This window comes from Sarcophilus harrisii, chromosome 3 (assembly GCF_902635505.1).
Source record: "Sarcophilus harrisii chromosome 3, mSarHar1.11, whole genome shotgun sequence".
Taxonomy (NCBI): domain Eukaryota; kingdom Metazoa; phylum Chordata; class Mammalia; order Dasyuromorphia; family Dasyuridae; genus Sarcophilus; species Sarcophilus harrisii.
The window spans coordinates 517,506,700-517,530,028 of NC_045428.1; the positions used below are offsets into that span (position 1 = coordinate 517,506,700).

The window sequence follows — 23,329 nt, forward strand, 5'->3', positions numbered from 1 at the left end:
TGATTTTCTTCTATTGATTCTTTCCTATGTATCCAGTATATAGGTTGTTTGTGCATATTTGCATATTTCCCCATTGAACTTCAAGTTCCATAAGGGCAGAGACTGGTTAGGGATGGGAGTGGAGAAGTGGCTTATTTTTTTAATGCCCAGAACTTACAGTGTCTGACATGTAGTGATAAATATTAATTAATATTTATTTGCTTACTGACTGACAGAATTTATCATTTCCCCTGGGGAAACAAAGGAATAGAGCTTCTGATTTGTGACATTCATCACCACAGTTGGTGGGACACTTAACTTAGTTGGCATAGTTGATCCCTAAAGTCTCTTCCATCTAACAAATTCTGTTATCTAAGGAGGAAATGAAGTTCCTATAAGCAACATCCTTAAGGAGTAACTTAAACTCTAAAGCGAGTTGTTAAATGGCCTTCTGAAGATTCAGTTTACCATTCTCAGTAGTTAACCATTCACAAAGCTCCAAACTATCCACAAAAGAAAGGTTAATATTAAAAGTAGGTGAAATGAATGACTATTCAATGTAAGCAGACAAAATCACCAAATAGATGGCATTATTTCAAGAACTTTTGTCAAAGTTTTTCTGCCCCAAAATATTAGGATTATCACATATCACCATGCCTAAAATTGTATCATTATAGATCTGATTCTTTGGCCTCAGAAGGATTTTCAATCTTTGAAAGTTCCTCATTAATATGCAAATTATTCTGATGAGTTAACAATTCAAATCCTAAATTCAAGCCTTGGCTCTGCTACTTTGTAAATTTCATCTATGAAATGATGATACTTTTCATAGTTGATGTGAAGAATGGAAGATAATCTGTATAAAAATGTTCTGGAAATGCCAAAGCACTACAGAATCTAAGCATTCTGGCATTTTATTAGAAATTACAATATAATTAGAACCATGGGCATGTTTCTTATTTATTTATTTATTTTTGTAGCTTCGAAGCCCTGATGAGGGTTTTGAAGGCAAATCTCTATACGAGAGCTGGAAGGAGAAAAATCCTTCAACAGAATTCAATGGCCTACCCAAGTAAGTGAACAAATAATTCACTTTAATTTAACAAAGATTTATCATGTGTCTACTATAAGGGAATGTGCTAGGTGTTGAGGTGCAAAACAAACAAACAAACCACACTTAGAGATCATTGACGGGTTATATTCAATTGAAATATTTAACACTAACACAAAGGAGAAAATACAAAGTACATATAAACTTCAGCCTCCTGTAATAAATTCATATGCTGATTGGGAAGCAAGATGGCACAGGGTATTAGAGTACTGAGATTGAAGTCAAGAAGATTTGATTTGAAAGGTCAAGAATTTCAAGGGAATTAATGAAAAAAAAAAAATCAAATGAAGGTGGCTTAGCTGTACCAGATCTAAAATTATATTATAGAGCAGCAGTTACCAAAACTATTTGGTATTGGCTAAGGCATAGATTAGTTGATCAGTGGAATAGATTAGGTTCAAGGGATAAAACAGTCAACAAATATAGCAACCTAGTCTTTGACAAACCCAAAGATCCCAGCTTTTGGGATAAGAACTTACTGTTTGATAAAAATTGCTGGGAAAATTGGAAACTAATATGGCAGAAACTAGGCATTGATCCATACTTAACGCCGTACACCAAGATAAGGTCAAAATGGGTTCATGACCTAGGCATAAAGAATGAAATTATTAAATAAATTAGAGGAACATAGGATAGTTTACCTCTCAGACCTGTGGAAGGGGAAGGTCTTTATGACCAAAGCAGAACTAGAGATCATTACTGATCACAAAATAGAAAATTTCGATTATACCAAACTGAAAAGTTTTTGTACAAACAAAACTAATGCAGACAAGATTAGAAGGGAAGCAATAAACTGGGAAAATATTTTTACAGTCAAAGGTTCTGATAAAGGCCTCATTTCCAAAATATATAGAGAATTAACTCTAATTTATAAAAAATCAAGCCATTCTCCAATTGAAAAATGGTCAAAGGATATGAACAGACAATTCTCAGATGAAGAAATTGAAACTATTTCTAGTCATATGAAAAGATGCTCCAAGTCATTATTAATCAGAGAAATGCAAATTAAGACAACTCTGAGATACCACTACACACCTGTCAGATTGGCTAAGATGACAGGAAAAAATAATGATGATTGTTGGAGGGGATGTGGGAAAACTGGGACATTGATGCATTGTTGGTGGAGTTGTGAACGAATCCAACCATTTTGGAGAGTAGTTTGGAACTATGCTCAAAAAGTTATCAAACTGTGCATACCCTTTGATCCAGCAGTGTTACTACTGGGATTATATCCCAAAGAGATTATAAAGAAGGGAAAGGGACCTGTATGTGCACGAATGTTTGTGGCAGCCCTTTTTGTAGTGGCTAGAAACTGGAAACTGAATGGATGTCCATCAGTTGGAGAATGGCTGAATAAATTGTGGTATATGAATATTATGGAATATTACTGTTCTGTAAGAAATGACCAACAGGATGATTTCAGAAAGGCCTGGAGAGACTTACACGAACTGATGCTGAGTGAAATGAGCAGGACCAGGAGATCATTATATACTTCAACAACAATACTATATGATGACCAGTTCTGATGGACCAGGCCATCCTCAGCAACGAGATCAACCAAATCATTTCTAATGGAGCAGTAATGAACTGAACTAGCTATGCCCAGAAAAAGAACTCTGGGAGATGACTAAAAACCATTACATTGAATTCCCAATCCCTATATTTATGCACACCTGCATTTTTGATTTCCTTCACAAGCTAATTGTACAATATTTCAGAGTCTGATTCTTTTTGTACAGCAAAATAACGTTTTGGTCAGGTATACTTATTGTGTATCTAATTTATATTTTAATATATTTAACATCTACTGGTCATCCTGCCATCTAGGGGAGGGGGTGGGGGGGGAGGTAAGAGGTGAAAAACTGGAACAAGAGGTATGGCAATTGTTAATACTGTAAAGTTACCCATGTATATATCCTGTAAATAAAAGGCTATTAAATAAAAAAAATAAAAAAAATAAAAATAAAAAAAATAAATAAAAAAAAAGAAGATTTGATTTGAAATTTGACTTAAGACACTTAATTACTGGGTAACCCTGAGCAAGCCACAGAAGCTGTTTGCCTTAGTTTCTTCATAAGCAAAATGGGGGTGATAATAACATTTGCATCCCAGAGTTGTTGTAAAGATCAAATGAGATCCTTTATGTAAATCACTCAGCACTTGGAACATAATAAGGATTATATAAATGCTAGCTGTTATCATTATTATTATAATTTGTTGCAACTTAAAGAGTTTTTTTTTTCTTTTTGTGGGTAGCATTGTTCAAATTGTTCTCTTGTATCTTGATATCTGAAAAAAAAATATAAAGGGGATTACTAGACCACACTTCAAAGTGCATTATCTGTGTATTTTAATGTAGTTATTTATTGTTTATATACATATATATATATATAATGTAACAAATATCAAAAAGTATTCAAGTTAATTTAACTATATATCTTTGCTATCTGATGGCTTCACTTTCCATCAGTAAACACAAAAGAGAATAGCAAAAATTATGTTGAAAAAAATGAGAGATATCAAATATAGATAGTAATACCATATTCAGCTGGCATGCCAGGTAAACACTTGGAAGTTTAATGTGGGTCTGCCAGGTGTGAATGATAAAAGGGTTCCTCTGCCCAATCCCTACTTCATAGAATGCATAGGTATCTTTTGATTTTCTTCTTTTGACCATGATGACTCATAGGGTTTCATATGGATGGTTTTGAAAAGTCTTTTAGTTGACTAAAATTCTTCTTGACATCTTTGAAAAATAATGACCATGTCTCTTGATTTGGAGAACTGATGTAGAAAACAGAACCCCTCTTGTATCATCTTTTCCTTTGCAAAGGACTTTGTGAGATCTTAAAAGTCAGCTAGTACCTTTTCTGTATCATGTGCTCAAATAGCAAGATAACAGAATAATAATTATGTTGCCAGCAGCAACAGAAGAATGCAATTTTTTTTAAAATAGAAAAAGCGACCAACAAAAATAAAAAGTGTGTTGATGTTGTTTAGTCTATGCTTGGGAGAAGGAAAATGCATACTGAATAATGAGTTACAAAGAAATTGTATCTCAGTGATATTTGACTAGGATCCACTGGTTGTATTCAGCATAAGTTACTGGGTTTCTTTTCTAATTTTTTGCAATTCTTTATTGATTACTATTTTTCAGTGTTGTCTTACTCTTTGAATAAGACTACATACCTGATTCATGCTTGTACTTTGGGTACCATTTTTCTCTCCCCTTTCCTGGGACAACCCTTTAGATTTCAATTATATAACTTTTTTTTATAATTAAGAACAAAATTAAATAACAGCTTTCAGTGTATTAGCATGGTTGAGAACATGAGGCTATTCTCCTATTGCGGAGTCAAGCAGCCTCAATAGCAATGAATCAAGGGCAATAATAGAGAACAAATTAAGGATGGAAACTAGAACAGATTGTCATATATAAAAATTCCAGTTTAGTTTATCTAAATGGTCATACTGCTAGACTCAGAGGTCCTATATCTCTATATAATGACCACTTTATTTTTTGTGACTTTTTAAAAATAGCTATTTTTCCAAATACAACAAAGTTAATTTTCAACATTCAACTTTGCAAAACCTTGTGTTGCAGAATTTTCTCCCTCACTCTCAGACAGCAAGTAATTCAAAATTGGATTAAACATATGTGATTCTTCTAAACATATTTTCTTATTTGTCATGCAGTGCAAGAAAAATCAGATCTAAAGGGGAAAATAAAAAAGGCAAGAAAGAAAAAAAAAAGCAAACAAACAAGAACAACATAATGTGGAAATACTATGTTTTGTCCATAATCGTTCTTCACAGTTCTCTCTCTGTATGTGATTGGCATTTTCCATCACAAGTTTATTGGAATTGCCTTGAATCACCTCATTGTTGAAAGGAATAAAGTCCATCACAAATTATCATCACATAATTTTATTGTTGATGGGAACAATGTTCTTGTGGTTCTGCTCATTTCACTTAGCATCAGTTCATTTCATTCTTTCCAGGCTTTTCTGAAATCAGCCTGTTCATCATTTCTCATAAAATAATAATATTCTATTACATACATGTATCATAACTTATTCAGCTGTTCCCCAATTGATGGGCATCCACTCAGTTTCCAATCCTTGAGACTACAAAAAGGCATACTACAAATGTTTTTACACATATGAGTTCTTTTCTCATTTATGATTTTTTTGGGATAGAAACTCATTAGACATATTGCTGGATCAAAGGGTATGCACAGATTTATAACCGTTTGGTGCATAGTTCAAAGTTGCTTTCCAGAATGATTGAATCAATGATGATCACTTTATTTAGAAAGAGATTTAAAACCTTGGATTTAGTGAACACTAAGTTTCACCATAAAAATTTTGGATTGAATAAATTTTAATATATATGGACTGGATAGTTATGGCCATAGAAGGCAGTTCAGAATAAATTTTGCCTACCAAGAATATTTATTAGTTAGAGCAAATATCAAAATAAATATCAAAGCAAAAAAAAACAAAAATAAAGAGAACACTTTCAGGGATAGATCCAAGATGGTGGAATAAAGCAAGGAATCTGCTCAAGTTATCCCAGTTTCCCTCAAAAACCACATGAAATGAAGCCTCTGAATAGTCTATTAGGATGAAATGACTCTTCAGTTCAAGATAAATTGGAAAAACTTCAAGAAAAGTCAATCTTACTGAGATGAAAAAAAAGTTTAGCCCAGTTCAGACAGACTGTGGGAAAATTGGTGAGAGGGTCATAATTACAGCAAGCCAACAACTGAGACCTTGGTCCTGACTCAGTAGAGGAGTAAATCAGTGGTGCAGCTTCCAGTCCCAGCTCAGAAGGCAAACTGAAGGAAACCAGGTTGGTTCCTAAAAAGAGCAAGCAGAGCTACCCCCTGCAAATACAAGGGGTCCCTGTGCTCAAAACCAACAGCTGCACAAGAATTTTAGGACAGCACCTCCTTTAGCCTATGAGTAGAGCTTGACTGTAAAAATAAAAAATAAAAATAAAAAAAAGAGGAAATTGCAAAAGAAAAGGAAAGAAAATGAGCAAAACTACAAAACACTTTCAATACAAATTGTCTGATCTAACCAATTGGAAAAATATTAAATGCTGTTGGATAGGATGAGCAAATAAAATAAAGATGACAATACTACCTAAACTAATCTATTTATTTAGCACTATACCAATCAGACTCCCAAAAAAACTATTTTAATAACCTAGAAAAAATAACAACAAAGTTCATATGGAAAAACAAAAGGTCAAGAATTTCAAGGGAATTAATGAAAAAAAAATCAAATGAAGGTGGGCTAGCTATACTAGATCTAAAATTATATTATAAAGCAGCAGTTACCAAAACCATTTGGTATTAGCTAAGAAATAGATTAGTTGATCAGTGGAATAGGTTAGGTTCAAAGGACAAAACAGTCAATACCTTTAATAATCTAGTGTTTAACAAACCCCAAGACCCCAGCTTTTGGGATAAGAACTCACTGTTTGACAAAAATTGCTGGGAAAATTGGAAATTAGTATGGCAGAAACTAGGCATTGACTCACACTTTACACTGTACACCAAGATAAAGTCAAAATGGGTTCATGATCTAGGCATAAAGAATGAGATTATAAACAAATTAGAGGAACATAGGATAGTTTACCTCTCAGAGCTGTGGAAGAGGAAGGAATTTATGACCAAAGAAGAACTAGAGATCATTACTGATCACAAAATAGAAATTTTTGATTATATCAAATTGAAAACTCTTTGTACAAACAAAATTAATGCAGACAAGATTAGAAGGGAAGCAATAAACTGGGAAAACATTTTTACAGTCAAAAGTTCTGATAAATACCTCATTTCCAAAATATATAGAGAATTGACTCTAATTTATAAGAAATCAAGCCATTCTCCAATTGATAAATGGTCAAAGGATATGAACAGACAATTCTCGGATGAAGAAATTGAAACTATTTCTAGCCATATGAAAAGATACTCCAAGTCATTATTAATCAGAGAAATGCAAATTAAGACAACTCTGAGATAACACTACACACCTGTCAGACTGGCTGGAATGACAGGGAAAGATAATGCAGAATGTTGGAGGGAATGTGGGAAAACAGAGACACTAATACATTGTTGGTGGAATTGTGAATACAGCCAACCATTCTGGAGAGCAATTTGGAACTATGCTCAAAAAGTTATCAAACTGTGCATACCCTTTGATCTAGCAGTGTTACTACTGGGCTTATATACCAAAGAGATCTTAAAGAAGGAAAAGAGATCTGTATGTGCAAGAATGTTTGTGGCAAGTCTCTTTGTATTGGCCAGAAACTGGAAACAGAGTAGATGCCCATCAATTGGAGAATGGCTGAATAAATTGTGGCATATGAATGTTATGGAATATTATTATTCTGTAAGAAATGACCAGCAGGATAATTTCAGAAAGGCCAGGAGAAACTTACATGAACTGATGCTGAGTGAAATAAGCAGGACCAGGAGATCATTATATACTTCAACAACAATACTATATGATGATCAATGCTGATGGACATGGCCATCTTCAGCAATGAGATGAACCAAATCAGTTCCAATAGAGCAGTAATGAACTGAACCAGCTACATCCAGTGAAAGAACTCTGGGAGATGACTAAAAACCATTACATAGAATTCCAAATCCCTATATTTTTGCCCACCTACATTTTTTATTTCCTTCACAGGCAAATTGTACACTACTTCAGAGTCCCATTCTTTTTGTACAGCAAAATAATGGGTTAGACATGTATACTTATTTTGTATTTAATTTATACTTTAACATATTTAACATGTATTGGTCATCCTGCCATCTAGGGGAGAGGATGGGGGGAAGGAGGGAAAAAATTGGAAGAAAAGGTTTGGCAATTGTCAGTGCTGTAAAATTACCCATGCATATAACTTGTAAATTAAAAAAGCTATTTTAAAATGTTTTTCTTTTTATCATTTTAAGGATTAACAAACTGGGATCTGGCAATGACTTTGAAGTCTTTTTCCATAGACTTGGCATTCCTTCAGGCAGAGCTCGTTATACTAAAAATTGGGTAAGTTTGAATCCCCCAATAACTTTTGATTCCCTCTCTGCATTTTCTACCAAGTATGATCATTCTAAACAATATAGCTAAAATTTGTTCTTTTAATATGAAACCTCACAAAATATTCATTTAGAATTATTTTTTTTATTTTAGAATAAAATTCCCATACACTGTCTTGGAAGATTTTCTTATCTTCCACTTGTGATCAGAGCTCATGATGAGAATAGTGAGATGTAGTAAGATTTTTGAGGGAAAAATCTGTTTCAATTTTCTCTTTATATCCCCTTAGCCTAGAAAAAGCATTTTCCATAGAATAGATTCTTCATATATATATATATATATATATATATATATATATATATATACATATATATACACGCATATATATATATAGAATATATAGTTGGTCTGTACTTTAAAAATTATAATAATAATCTGTAATACAAACTTTGTTATAAGACTAAAATGAAATAAATAAATTTTAAAATGCCATATAAACTGTCTATTATCATTGTCACTAACAGTTATGTCAAATGTGATTCATTAGCAATAATATAATAATTTCCTTAGCTATAAAAATCTTAAAAGAAGAAGGTATCTGGGACAATTTAACTTAAAATAGGAAAATTAAGGCCCAAAGATATTGTCATTTCTCCAAGATTACACAACTAGTGAAAGGAAAAATCACTTCTGAAACCCAATTCTGCCAACTGCTTGCCCTATTCTCCATTAATAACAACTTAATGAAATTTCAGAAATTATTTTTTGTACCATAAAACCTTAGATCTGTTTGCTCTCTGCAGAAACAACATCCCATTATGTGTTGTGATTGTTTAGTTTGTAATCAATCTAATATTACTAATATTTACATCAATGAAAATGTTGTATTAGGTGGTGCATTGTCACATGTTTTCAGTATGTTATTATTTTCAATTTAATTTCAATTCAACAAGAAATTTTAAGCCATACAAGTTGAAAAATGAAACATTTCAAGCTTGCAAAGAGTAAGAGTAATTTTAGATGCTTGTTGAGAAAACACTGAGGAGAGGTGGGGATAGAGGGAAGAAAGGAATAAGCAAAGAGAACATATTTGAGAAGGACTTGAGATGAAACTTAAGAAAAACAAGGATTGAAAGACACAGGAGAAGAGTTTTTTTCAGTGACTGGCCAAGAAATTTCATTAGGTACTATTTGCTGTTCAGCTCCATATTCTTTTATTGGGTGTTGTGTTTAAAAGACTGAGAATTTTTTTTCTTACATTTGTAGAAAACAGACAGATACAGCAGCTATCCAGTATATCACAGTGTCTATGAAACTTATGAAATAGTGGAAAATTTTTATGACCCCACTTTTAAGAATCACCTCATAGTGGCTCAGGTCCGAGGAGGCATCCTTTTTGAATTGGCCGACTCCATCGTTCTTCCTCTGGATTGTCAAGATTATGCCAAAGTTTTACAAAAATATGTTAACAGCATTTATGAACTGGCTCAGAAACATCCAGAAGAATTGCAAGAATACGGTGTATCTTTTGGTATGTGATATGATGAAAACACTTTTTTTTTCTGGAATTTGTTATCCTAAGATCTTAGAGCTAAAGCTAGAGGGGGACCATTAATGACAATAGTCATTGTGCAAAAACTTACCAGGAAATACTATTGATATGGTATATAATTGTAGCATTTCTTATGCAGTAGTCACTTTTTATTCCTTTTACTTATCAACAGAAATGTATTGTCCTCTTCATTCAGGACTTTTTACTGTAGCCTATAAACTCCAAGAAGATAGAGACTACATTTTAATGATTCTTTCTGTACAGCACTTGCCAGAATGTCATGGATATTTAGACTTTTAATTATTAGATGCTCTTTATTCCAGACCCACTTTTCTCAGCAGTAAAGAATTTTACAGAAACAACTACTAACTTCAGCAAGAGACTGCAAGATTTAGACACAAACAAGTGAGTAGAACATGAACATATTCTAAGCATAGGTAATTGTATGAGTGATATGTGAACACATACTAAGCATAGTTAAATAGTAGAGACCCAGTCTGGCACACTGAATACACACTTGGCTTAGTAAAGTAAAGGAGACCATGGGTTACAAATCACTTAGCCTCTCATTGTTCCAAAGAACTAAGAGTATAGGTTAAAGAAAACTGTGATTCTATATTATATAATGAATATTGGGGGAGTTGGAATACTGGTAATTTTCAACATCAAATAGAATACTCTCTTATATTATTCAGATACCCAAATAGTTCTGTGATCTCATCAATTCAGGATAGTCCTTTAATAATGTAAGAGCAGTGCTGTTAATTTGTTTAACATATATAGGAAAAAAAAGTCCACACATCACATTTAAAATATAATCTGAATTATTAGTATTTTCCACAACATTTTCTTAAAGCCTAGACAATCAACAAAATAATAATTCAATCTGTATTTTTTAAAAGCATTTGCCAGTTTCCAAGGTATAAATGCTCACACTGAAAATTTAAGAAGCTGGTCCAGATTTGTTCTAACATACCCCTGAATCCTTTCCCATCCCTTCTGATTCTTGCCCTAGTTCTTCCAAAAGTTTGCAACAGGGGATCCCTCAGACATGCTAATGACTTCTTGTCTTTCTCTCAATATCAATAGGATGCCAGATGAGTACTCTGGCTATATACCTGTCATCCTTCCCTATTAGCCATTTAACACACTTGTGTTATCAATGTTAAAATAGTCTTTGGGTATCAGTGTCTATTTGTCCAACAAATAATAAGAATTACTAAGTATCTATTCTGTGCCAGTCTCTGTAGTGAGAATATAAAAAGCAAAGCAAAGTAGTTGCTGCCCTGAAAGAGCTCACTTAGCAAAAAAGTTTGACTTCCTAGTCTTTCCTCATGATACTTATTTGTATGACATTTCTGGGCCTCAATTTTATCATTTGCGAAATAAGGATATTTGGCCTGCATGACCTTTAAGGCCCCTTCTGTCTCTTCATTCTGACCCTATGATTCTAATTTTATGCTCTCCTTGGCCCATGACCACCAAGCTTACTACCTGCTTCCCCTCATTGCCTTCTGTTTGCATTATTTTATAGATGCAGAAACTGACATCCGTGGAAATTATATGGTATGCTCAAAGATTACAGAACTAGAATTTGAATTTAGGCCCCTTGACTCCAAATGCAGCACTTTTTGCTGTACCATAGAGTAAAACTTACTGACGTATGTATCCCATATGGGGTCATATAATTGAATGTAGGGGGCATGAAAAATTTGGCAATGGTAAAAGGTTTCTGAATGCAAAGACAAAAAATTAATTCAAAATGAAATGCATAATGAATCTGAAATGTTTCCAGAAGCATATGATAGCCATGGTGCATCACAGTACTTCACTGCAGCCTTGGTTCTGAACATACATTTTGCACCATGCATGTATGAACACTTCCAGAAACAACTCAGCTCAGATTCAAGATGCAGTAATGAAAAATTTCCTAGGTGAAATGGGATCATGAATAGAAAAATTTAAGAAACCCTGCTGTTGAAGATATATTTCATTTGCTTATTGTGAAAATAATTTGTCCAAAGAAAATTCCTTTCAAATACCAAAGTTAGGGCATTTGAGGTTCCCTTTGAGAATTTAGACTATATTTGGCTCATATATTAATTATCAGTTATGTTACTCACACCAAAATACTCTTCTTGATGCTCTATCTCCTACTCTCAGCTTCCAAGAGAGATTTATAGGTAAGGTTTTAATTTCTGATGTGGAATTTAAGCATGTACATTTACATGGCTTAGATGTAATTTTCACTTAAATTAGCCAAATATTTACAATTCTCTATTTCATGAGAATTTCATGGTGCTTGGGGTGACTTTACTTCAAAGTGTATGGCTGAAGAACACAGGATTTAGAGTCAGAAGACCTCTCTTTGAATTCCTTATCTTTTATTTATGATAAAATCCAAAACAGGTCCACTGGGCTTTGCCCATACTATTGATATCCAAGAGAATACAATTCCTCCCCATGGTAACATAGAGGCACTACTATCTTTGCACTTGTTAGAGATAACTGTCCTGGAACTTTGCCATCTTGTGCCAGCATCCCCTTACAAAAGAGCCCTTTTTTGGGAATCCACTTTCTTAATTATAACCACTAGAAACTATAGGCATTCCTTGGAGGAATAGGCTACTCCTTTTCTGTGTTCAATACACCTGCACTTTGACCGGCTAGTTGTCTATTTTCAAATATGCTCTTTCACTGCTGCTGTTCCTGGTCACTCTGCCATGTTTTTCTCCATTAATATCCTTCATCTCTGGGAAAACTTGGGCCCACTCTTTGAGTGAAACAGATTCCTTCAACATCTAGCTCTAACCTTATCTAAATCATTAAACCTATCTCAGACCCAATTTCATCCTCTATAAAATGAAGGGATTTGACTTGATGATATCCAGAATCCCTTTATGTTCTAAACACTATTATTCTGTTCCTTAAATTCATTAGTCTGTGATATATTCATTTCTTGGGATTTTATATAAAGTCTATTGGCCTAATCAGTGAACCTTTTCAGACAGCTATAGCATCAGATGAGAGACAAAATGTCTCATTTTCTGTTTGTCCTCAGAATTCTTTTGGCTTTTTGAGATGTACTAGAACCTAAGTTCTGATTACCTTGGCCTTTAAGAACTGAGAGTTACCTTGTACTATGACAAGGCAATGGAAGAAGAGCTAGAGAAGCCACATTTGCTTTACTTTTATTGTGAACATAAAGCTACCTGGCCTAAAATGTTTATTTTCAAATATGCTGAAATATGTTTCCTTATCTTTTTTAGCCCAATTTCAGTGAGAATTATCAATGATCAGCTAATGTTTTTAGAAAGATCCTTTATTGATCCTCTTGGATTGCCTGGAAGCCCATTTTACAGGTAAAAAGGGGGGGAAAGTCTACTACAGGTTGCTTATATATATATATATATATTTTTTTTTTTCAAATGTCAGCCTTGGAAAAAGTTTCAGAGTATAATAACTAAGAATGAAATGAAATAAGAATTTTTTAAAATTATTACTCACACATTTTTCTGGTGATTATTTTTTGGCAAAAATGTTCCTTAGAGGTAATATGAATTTAAAGTTTCATTTTAATGCTTTCAAAATAATGTAAATCTAGAGACAGTTATAATAATGGTTAGAAGTGACTTTCCCAATGTCGAAGTTCTAGAATTTGATCAGGCAATTCCCATTTCTTCATTAGGACTCAGATGTTTGTGCTTGCTGGGGAATACATAGAATACTACCTGCATAATTGTTAAGAAACTCATCAATAAACAAAAGAATAACAACTTTTGATTTTGGAGTGTGGGAAATTTGGGGGTTTTTTGTTTGTTTGTTTTGGAGCATTATTTTAATGCTCATTAAAGAATAGGCTAATGAACTGGGAATTTTTAGCTTACAGAGATAAGATGACGATAAAAAATAAAATGGCATAAATACACATTAACTGTTTATTATATATTGAGCCTTGTACTAGGCTTCAGAAGAAGCATAAACTTTAAATAGTTGGATAAGGCAAAAATTACAGAAACACATAAGTATAATACCTAATGCATAATGAGGGAATTCAAGAAATGGCAAACATAGTCTCCTATAAAGTTTGAGGGGGAAGATTATTACTCAGTGGGAAAAATCAGGGAAGACTTCATTGAGGATTTGCTATGATTCTGACTTCAAATAATGTAAAATCTGCTATGCAAAAAAGAAATGAGGCTTCTTTTTAAAGTGGGGGGCAGAACTGTGCACAATGAGTTGAAATATCTAAAAAAAGAATAAAAAAAAATTATTTTCCCATCACTTGGCCTTTAAGCAGAAGCTGAATAACCACTGAGAGGGATATTGTAGAGTTGAGGGGAAGAAAAATGGAATAGGTAGCCTCTTAAATCTTTTCTCAGTTCTGAGATTGAAAGAGTCTTTAATGTATCATTTGCTTTCTAGCAATAGGGGGATCAACCAACCTCACTTGGTTAGACTATCATACCAATCCAAACCAAAGTTGCAAATTTAATGAGACTGTGAACTAACATTTACTAAATATCTATGTTGTTCTTGTTGCTCATGCTGCTCTTACGTGTGAATAATACAAAGAAAGAAAAAGCACAACAAATCCAAGAGATACCATTCTCAAGAAACTCTGAATCTAATGTGGGAGATAAAATGCAAAGTGCTATGTACAAACAGGAAATATAGATATCAAGGTATAGAAATATAAACGTAGTGGGAGGGAGAAAGAGGTGGGGGGAGAAGAAAGGGAAAGACAGATAGAGACAGACAGATACTGACTATATATCTATAAAATCACAAAAAGGATAAATTGACAGAAGAGAAAAATTATCTTTAGGCCACAAAACTATAATCCTTAGTTTATATAACTTTTTCATCTATTCAAGCTATTGGTCACAAGCAGGTTTTATTGAGGAACTATGAATATGTAGTTTAGGCAAATCACTCTCCACTACTGCATCATAGGATTTAGAGAGATAGTGAATATTAGGGCTCAATTAATCCAACTTTTTAATTTTTCTGATGATAGAACAGACTTGGATATAATGAGTTACTTAGAGTAACACAAGGAAGAAGAAATAGAACTAGAAATCAAGCCTGTGTTCTGAGAGATGCAGAATCAGTGATACCAGTTCAAATCTTGATTCAGACACGTGGGAAAGTCAATTAGTATCCATCAGCCTCACTTTCCTCATCTATTCATCAAGAGAATTGGACTCAATAGCCTCTGAGCTCCTTTCTAGCTCTATGTCTTCCCTCTACTGTATCCACTATAACACACAACTTAAATATCATTTCATAAACTATGGAGTTTGAAAGGAATGTATAAATATCCTAGAATTCAATCCTCTCATATGTACAGCTCAAAGCCCATGGTCTCCTAGCATGATAATTTGATTCAACTATCTTCTAAAAGGACTGGGATTTCCCTCTCCCTCTTCCCACAACCAAAGAATAGTGAGTAATATAGTCAGTGTTCATTTTCAAATGAGAGCTTAATTTTTTATTGAACAGATATTCATAAAATTGTATTTTACCAACAGGCACATCATCTTTGCTCCAAGTAGTCATAACAAGTATGCTGGGGAGGCATTCCCAGGAATTTATGATGCTCTCTTTGATATTGAAAACAAAAAAAATCCTTCAAAGGCTTGGGCAGAAGTCAAGAAGCAGATTTCTGTTGCAGCCTTCACAGTGCAAGCTGCAGCATGTACTCTGAAGTAAGTCACATAAAATCCAGAGCAAGGGATCACTTGTGAAAACTGGACATCTTTTAGAAAGTACCCAATAGCAAAATAGATGACCATCTTTGGGAAAGACCTCTACAAAATGATCTTAGAAAATAGAGGAATATTATTGTGATATAAGAAATGATGACTATGAAGAACCCAGTGAACCATGAGAAGATTTGTATGAAATGATGCAGAGTAGAGCAAGAAAAACCAGAAGAATGGTACCCACAATGCTTGCAATAATCTAAATGAAAAGAATACTAAGTGGAAATCAAATTCTGAGTAATTGTAATGAGTACTCTTGGTTCCAAAGCATAGATAATGAAACACAGCTTTCTTCTGACAGGTAGGAATAGAAAAGGAAAGTATAGCACCAGAATACTGAATTTTCTACCAAATGTAAACTGACTGTTTTTACTTAACTATTTCCTTTAAGAGGAAAGTTCAATAATGAGCAGGGGAGCTAATATCAGCAATGATGTTTATGTAAAAAACAAAAAGTATTAATAACATTTTTTAAAAGAGAGGGTGTTCAGTAATGTTTGGCAGAAGAGAGACAAGGGAGCTTATATCTGGAAATGATAGTCATGCAAAAATATCAATATAATGTATCAATAAAACTAACTTCTTTTTTTTTTAAAGAAAAAGGTGCTATAGTTTACCCTAATATGGTTAGAGTGAACTCATTTCTATGAGAACTCAGTGGAATCCTTTATTGATAGTTTCCCATTTTAAGGGTCTCAAAATATGTATGTGATTTATGCTTATCCCATTATTGTTTAAGAGCATTTGAAAATTAATCTCAATTTTAAAATATAATTTGAGGAACATCCAGAAAGAGAAGATTAACCTAGCATGGAATATTTTGGTAAATCACATTTTCTGATTAATAAAAAATTTCTGATTAAAATACAAAGATACATGTAAAAAGCTTGGGATAATGGCTGAAGGGCTAGCCTTGGAATTAGAAAACCTTCTGAAATACTTAACTACTTAATGTTCTTGGCAACTTTCTCAGATTATAAATTACAGAAAGTTGCTCATCTGCATCTGTGGAAAGAATTGTCCACAAATACCAGGAGGTCTAGACAGTGATAAAATCACAAGTCCAGACTCCTTTCCCTTCTCCCCTTCACCCAAAACACACATAATACAAATACCATGCTGTTATGGTAGAGAATGGAAGGAATTGGGAGCAAAGATACCTAAGCCTTAGTCTTAAACTCTGCCAAAAACTAATTCTATGATCTTGGACAACTGATTTATTCTCTTTAGGCCTCGTTTTCTTTTCTATAAAATGATCTGTAAAGTCCCTATGAGCTTATAGTCCACTAAAGCCTCCTGTTATTTTGGAGGGTTTTGGCCATGTTTCATCCATATTGTAATTGTAATCTTTATTTATCTAGTTAGGCTAGTCCTCATAGGATGCACATATATTTCATCAGTCAACCTGTCCAGAATTCCTGTCCTGCATGGTAGGACATGCAAATCTTCAGCTACTAACTAACCCAGTCACTTGTATCAAAGGATGATTTTAGTGAGGCAGTTCAGTGCGCTCTGGACTTGAAGTTATGAAACGTTCCTACCCCTGTCATTTATTAGCTATGTGACAAGTGGCAAATCATTTAATCTCTCTGTCTCAGTTTCCTCAACTTTGAATGGACATGAGACTTGAAGTGTCTACCCTACAGGGTTGCCTTGAGGCTAAAATTTAATAATATATGTAAAACACTTTACATCCTTTAAACTGCTTATATACAGATCAATCATCATCATCTTCTTCATCATTTTTGTTGTTATGTTGCCTAGAAGATAATTTTATCTTCAGGTTCATATCTCAAGGGCAGACAGTTTCCTTCCTATATCCACAGCTCCTATCATAATGATATGATTGTTTTAACTCACCATTCTTTCTTACTAATCCCCTATGGTCCAAATCCATTCATCCCAATTTAAATTCATCCTCCATATCTAATAACATTAATCCTTCTCCAATGCCCTTCTCATGCTAGTGTTCTGGAGCAATCCAAAAATAGCTTTTTATTGGATATCAAATCCACACTGTTGTCACTGGGACCTAGAAGCATCTGTTCAAGATTCCTATAGACTTCTTTGGTTAAATTGTGAAACTACTGGCTGAACTGCAACTGAGCCTTATAGATCACTACTGAGATGCAGTGATAGGTTCTTACTCAGGGTAGTCCTTTGATGTTATCATTGAAATGTTGTACTAAAATGACCTTAGGTTAGATTTCTTGCTGCAGTTCTTATGCCTTTTAAGTCCCACTACTCTATAGATAATATAATGGATATAATGCTACACTTGGAATTAGGAAAACCTGAGTTCAAATCATAATGCTTATTAATGGTGTGATATGGATCAAGTCACTTACCCTGTCAATGTTTGTTTCCTCACCTGAACAATAGAGAAAATAATAGCACCTTCATCAGACAATTGTTGTGAGAATGAAGTGAAATAATACATGTAAAGTGTTTAAAGTGTTATATAAATGTGATCCATTGTTTCTGTATTTTTTGTTATGTTGTATCATAAAATAAGATTAAAATTTTGTTCAAAACTTATTCAAAAAGTACTGTTCTATATAAGGGATAAACCACGTCAAGAAAATAATATCAGAAAATCTGTATCCAAAGTAATTTTCCAACAATTCCACATAGAGAGAAAACAAGGATAACAGAAGGGTAATCTTGTTCATTCTTGACTGAGCTTGGGGCTCCCTCTTTTAGGTTCACTTCACAGAGTTGTGGGTTGGGTTGCTGGGTTGTATACTTTGGTTGTTAAAGGCAAGAAGAATGTATGAGGAAATATTTGTGAATGAGCCAATAGCAAGCATTGGCTTGGGTGGGTGCATGGGGAATAGAATCCACAGGTTCAGCACAACTTCATCAGAATGTTTAAAGAAAGGGAGAATTATGAAACAGTTAAAGTACCTTACCTCCTGAACCAGTGGGGAGGGATATCCTGCTGATGTCAGAAAATAGGAAGGAAATAAGGAATGATCCAGTCTTTAGCATCAATTTTGGGAAAGCAGGTCAAGAAAGAATCAGAATTTAGCAATGCATAAAATAATGATTTTTTACCTTGCAACTCACATAAATACAGGCTCAAAATCTAAAATGAAATTCCCAAGAGCAGGAGCCTTGGAAAGAAAAAGAAAGCAATAAAGTATATAAGATGTATTGCCTGAAGATGGAATGGAGTATGATGTTTAGGTAACTAGCAAAAAAGAGGAGGAAGAGGCTTCCCAGCAATTCCAAGTTCCCTCTCATTCCTATTAGTAAACCAAAAAAATGCCTGGGTTCCAACTATCTTCACTTTTCTACTAGAAAGTCTACTGGAGATAGTAAAAGAGTTATTTTTTACTGGAAGACAGCAAATTCTTCTTCAAGAAAGTCTGATTGGTCTCCCATGACTGATAATGCAGGCAAGAAGATGCTTGCTATTGGCTCATTAAAAATGCCCTGACCCTTACCTAATGGGAAAGAAAAGCATAAAGCATGAAAGTTTTTAGTTGTGTTAGGAAGATGGAGACATATCCAGAGGACAGGAAACCTGCCATATCAGGTTAAGACGGATCCATATCTTTCATTCTGTCATGTTTTGTTCTATTTTGAGCTATCACAGAGAGCAACATTGAAGAGAGTCAATAGTTGTGATGGCTATGATAATTCCAGTGATAGAATGGCCAGCCAGCCAATCAACTTTCATTAGTGAACAATTAATGAGAAAGTGGGCTTATTAATGAAGATAATAAGATTATGAAGATATGGGTTAATGATCTTCAACTCCTCCCATAAGAATGTGGTTGAATAATGAGATTCAGCCACCTCCACCAATTTAGACAAGAGAATTGATCTCCATTCAGATGACTCTGGGTGATTTTCTCTTTCAGAGCTGGGTTATCTTAAACTCCAGTGGAGAGGGCATAGGCTCATTATGTTGTAGTCAAATTTCAGAACAATCAGGTCAAGACGAAAATATTACAAACAATGAAAAAGATTTTATATGTTCCAGTATCATGAGGGGATAATAGAATTTAGCAGCTTCTACATTAAAGGATCTGAGGGCTTGGATTATGATATTCTGGAGGGCAAAGTAGCTAGGATTACAACCAAGAATCACTTACCAGCAAAACTGAGCATAATCCTTTAGAGGAAAAAATGGATATTGAATGAAATAATGCACTTTCAAGCATTATTGATGAAAAACCTGAGCTGAATAGCAAATTTAACTTTCAATTACAAAACTCAAGAGAAACATGAAAATATAAACAGGAAAGGGAAAACATAAGGGCCTAAATAAGGTTAAACTGTTTGTGTCTCTTCGTGGAAAAACATATTTGTAACTTCTGAGAACTTTCTAATTATTAGATCTGTTAGAAGGAATATGTTTAGTCAGAGGGCATTAAGTGTGAGTTGAATATAGAGGGATGGTATCTAAAAAAAATAAAATTAGGGGGCAAGAGAGGATGGGAGAAATGAAAAGAGAAAGGTAGAATGGGGTAAACGATATCCCACAAAAGATGCGAGAAAAAGCTTTTACAATAAAGGAGAAGAGGAGGGAAGTAAGGGGCAATGTATGAACCTATTCTCATAAGAATTGACTCAGAGGTACTAACATAAATTTTCAGTTGGGTATAGAATTGTATCTAACCCCAGAGGAAGATAAGTTGGGAAGGTGATAAAAGAATGGGATGGGAATATGTGATAGAATGGAAAATAGAATGGAGGAAAGGATAGTCAGAAGCAAAAAATTTCTGAGAAGGGAAAATATAAAAGAAAAGAGAGAATAGAATAAACAGGAGGGGATACAGGATAGAGGGAATATAGTTACCAACTGAAAAATATTGAGGCAGGTTTCTCTGATAATGGCTATATTTTTCAGAGAGAGAACTGAGTCATTTTTATATAAATAAGAGCCATTCCCAATGATAAATGGTAAAAACAATGTTTTCAGATGAAGTAGTCAAAACTATATATAGCATATAGAAAAATGCTCTCATTGATCGGAGAAATGCAAAATAAAGCAATTCTCAGATTCATATTTATTAGATAATTTAAGAAAACAGAAGAAAATGACAAATAGTGAGGGGATATGGGAAAAAATGAGATATTAATGCATTATTGGAGTTGTGAATTGATTAAGCCATCCTGTAGAATAATATGGAACTATGTCCAAAGGGCTATAAAACAATGCATACCCTTTGACCTAGCAATATAACTCACTACTGATTTGGATCCCAAAAGAGATTTTTTTAAAGGGACCTATATGTATGAAAATATTAAAAGAAGCTCTCCTATAAAGGCAAAGAATTAAAAATTGAGAGAAAGCTCATCGTTTGAGAAATAGTCAAACAAAAATGTGTTATGTAATTATGATGTAATACTATTTTGGTATAAGAAATGATGAGCAAGATGATTTCAGAAAAACCTGGAAAGATTTTGATGAATTGATAAAAAATGAATGTGTAAAATGTTGTAAGATGATCAAGTATAAATGGCTTAGCTATTCTCAGCAATACAACATTCCAAGACAACTCTAAAGTACTTATAGTGAGAAATATCCATGCTCAGAGACAGAAGTGATAGTATCTGAATTGAAGCATACTTTTTTTTCCCTTCAGGGATCTATTTTGAAGGGAATCTATATTTTCTTTTACAACATGTTTATTACGGAGATATTTTGTATGACTACATATGTATAATCTATATCAAATTGCTTGTTTTCTCAATGAATGTGGTGGGAAGCGAGAAAAGGAGAAAATTTGAAATTAAAAGTTTTTTTTTTAATTTTAAATTAAATTTAATTATTTCATTGGATGTAAACATTGTACACCTTCTTTGATCTGGCTTGTACCCTGTTCCTTTCACTTCTCACAACAGTTTTGTTGACACTTTCTTTGGTCTCAAATTCTTATTTTTTCAACATATTTCTACATTAGTCAAGTTGTAAAAGAAGAATCAGTACAAAAGGGAAAAACCACAGGAGAAAAAAATATGAAAATGCTATTCTTCAATATGCATTCAGACTCCATAATTCTTTCTCTGCATGACTAGAACATTTTCCATCATGAAATATTTGCAATTGTCTTAGGTGAGTGTAGTGTTGAGAAGGGCTAAATCATTCATAGTTGATCATTGTACAATATTGCAGTTATTGTGTTCAATGTTCTCCTGATTCTACTCACTTTACTCAGCATCAGTTCATGTAACTCTTTCCAAGTTTTTTTTTTTAACTGCCTGCTCATTATTTCTTAGAAAACAATAATATTCCATTACATTCATATACCACAATTTGTTCAGTCATTCCCCTATTGAAGGGCATCCCTTTGGTTTTCAATTCTTTGCCATCACAGTGAGAGCTGATATGTACAGTTTTGTATATATGGGTTATTTCTCCTTTTTATGATCTCTTTGGGAGACAGACCTAGAAGCAGGATTGCTGGATCAAAGGATATGGACAGTTTTATAGTCCTCTGGTATAATTCCCAGTTGCTCTCCAGAATGGTTGGAGTTCACAAATCCATGAATGACACTTTAGTATTTCAAGTGATACTCAACGTTTTAAAAAGTGAATGTTAAAATTTGTTTTGGAGAAAAATAAAATACTAAATAAACAATCAAATTTCTTACTCTAAGATTCTGGGTGGCCAAATTTTGACCAGGCAGAAAAATTCTAAAGACTTAGATTAAGCACTTAGAAGGTGTAGGTACTTTTACTTAGGAAGCAATCTTTGAGAAACTTTCATAAAATGTAGAATTAATGCATCGATTCCTAATTTGAATTCAAACTTTTAGTGGAGTCGGTAAGATTTCAGTGTTCAGATCATCAAAGACAAGGACATTTTAAGGGTTCTTTGCTATATATCAACTTCACAAACAATTATTATTACCATCTTCTCAAGATAGTATATCTAAAGAGTTTTATATGTATATAGTCAATCTTTTAGCAATTAAATATATAACCTAAGAGAATCAAATAAGAGTCCATTTTAATAGTATTTATAATATAATTTATAATTTATATAGTGAGTTAGCACAATTAGTTTAGGCATCATTTTCATACAGATAAAAAATTGGTAAACTAAGACAACTTGGCTTAAGGGCACCCAATTAACAAATTTCCGATGCATAAATTTTCCTAACACTTTTAATATCAATAATCATAAAAATATAATGTCTCAATTGAAATTAGAATTGAATCAATTATACCTATAACTAAATTCATCTAATGGTTTCATCAGAGAGGGATTTGCTAAAGGGGAGGCACCTTTAAGACTACATTATGATTTAAATTGAGGACATATTTCAATCAAATGAAAACTGTGTTTTATAACAACTGATGTTTCCATTTAACATCTCAAGAATTTCTGTCAAATATTCAAGTTTGGAAACTTACTTACTTCATATCTAAATATCTTATATCACTTACTTCACTCTAAAACAAGAAGACTTTTTAAACTTTTTCTACTCAGAACCTCTTTTTGTCTGAGAAATTTTAATGTGACTCTGAAATAAAGATAATAAAATAGGTATACAAATCAAACATTTATTGATAATAAATCATAATTTTGGAATCCTAACATATTGTTACTAGAGCCCTTATATAGTCATGAATCACAGTTTAAGAAACTGTGCTCTAGGATGGAGCCAAGATGGAAGACAGTACACACGCATCTTTCTGATCACTCCTCTACCCTCACTATTTTTTTTACAAAACTCAGCCTTTGAATTAGTGCTTGAGTGTGAGAACTCATGAATATTAGGAGTATAACACATTACCAACAGAAGATATCTCAAAATTTGCCAGAAAAGGTCTGTTTTTGCTTGCATGCAGGGACAGAATGGAACTAGGCCAGGTGGAGACTCAGGCAGATAGGCTGTGAGAGCA

At 33.5% G+C, this 23,329-nt stretch overlaps 1 protein-coding gene across 2 annotated transcripts in view; it reads left to right on the top strand.

Moving 5' to 3' along the window:
- The window catches only part of FOLH1B (folate hydrolase 1B), a 75,984-nt gene extending 58,048 nt beyond the window's left edge, over nt 1–17,936 (top strand). For both annotated transcript variants that reach the window (XM_031961908.1, XM_031961909.1), the window contains 6 exons: nt 960–1,051; nt 8,061–8,151; nt 9,409–9,673; nt 10,018–10,099; nt 12,964–13,056; nt 15,229–17,936. In XM_031961908.1, the coding sequence (XP_031817768.1) occupies nt 960–1,051; nt 8,061–8,151; nt 9,409–9,673; nt 10,018–10,099; nt 12,964–13,056; nt 15,229–15,409 (804 nt within the window). In that variant the 3' untranslated portion in view covers nt 15,410–17,936. The remainder of the gene's footprint in view (nt 1–959; nt 1,052–8,060; nt 8,152–9,408; nt 9,674–10,017; nt 10,100–12,963; nt 13,057–15,228) is intronic.
- The last annotated feature ends 5,393 nt before the right edge of the window (nt 17,937–23,329 follow it).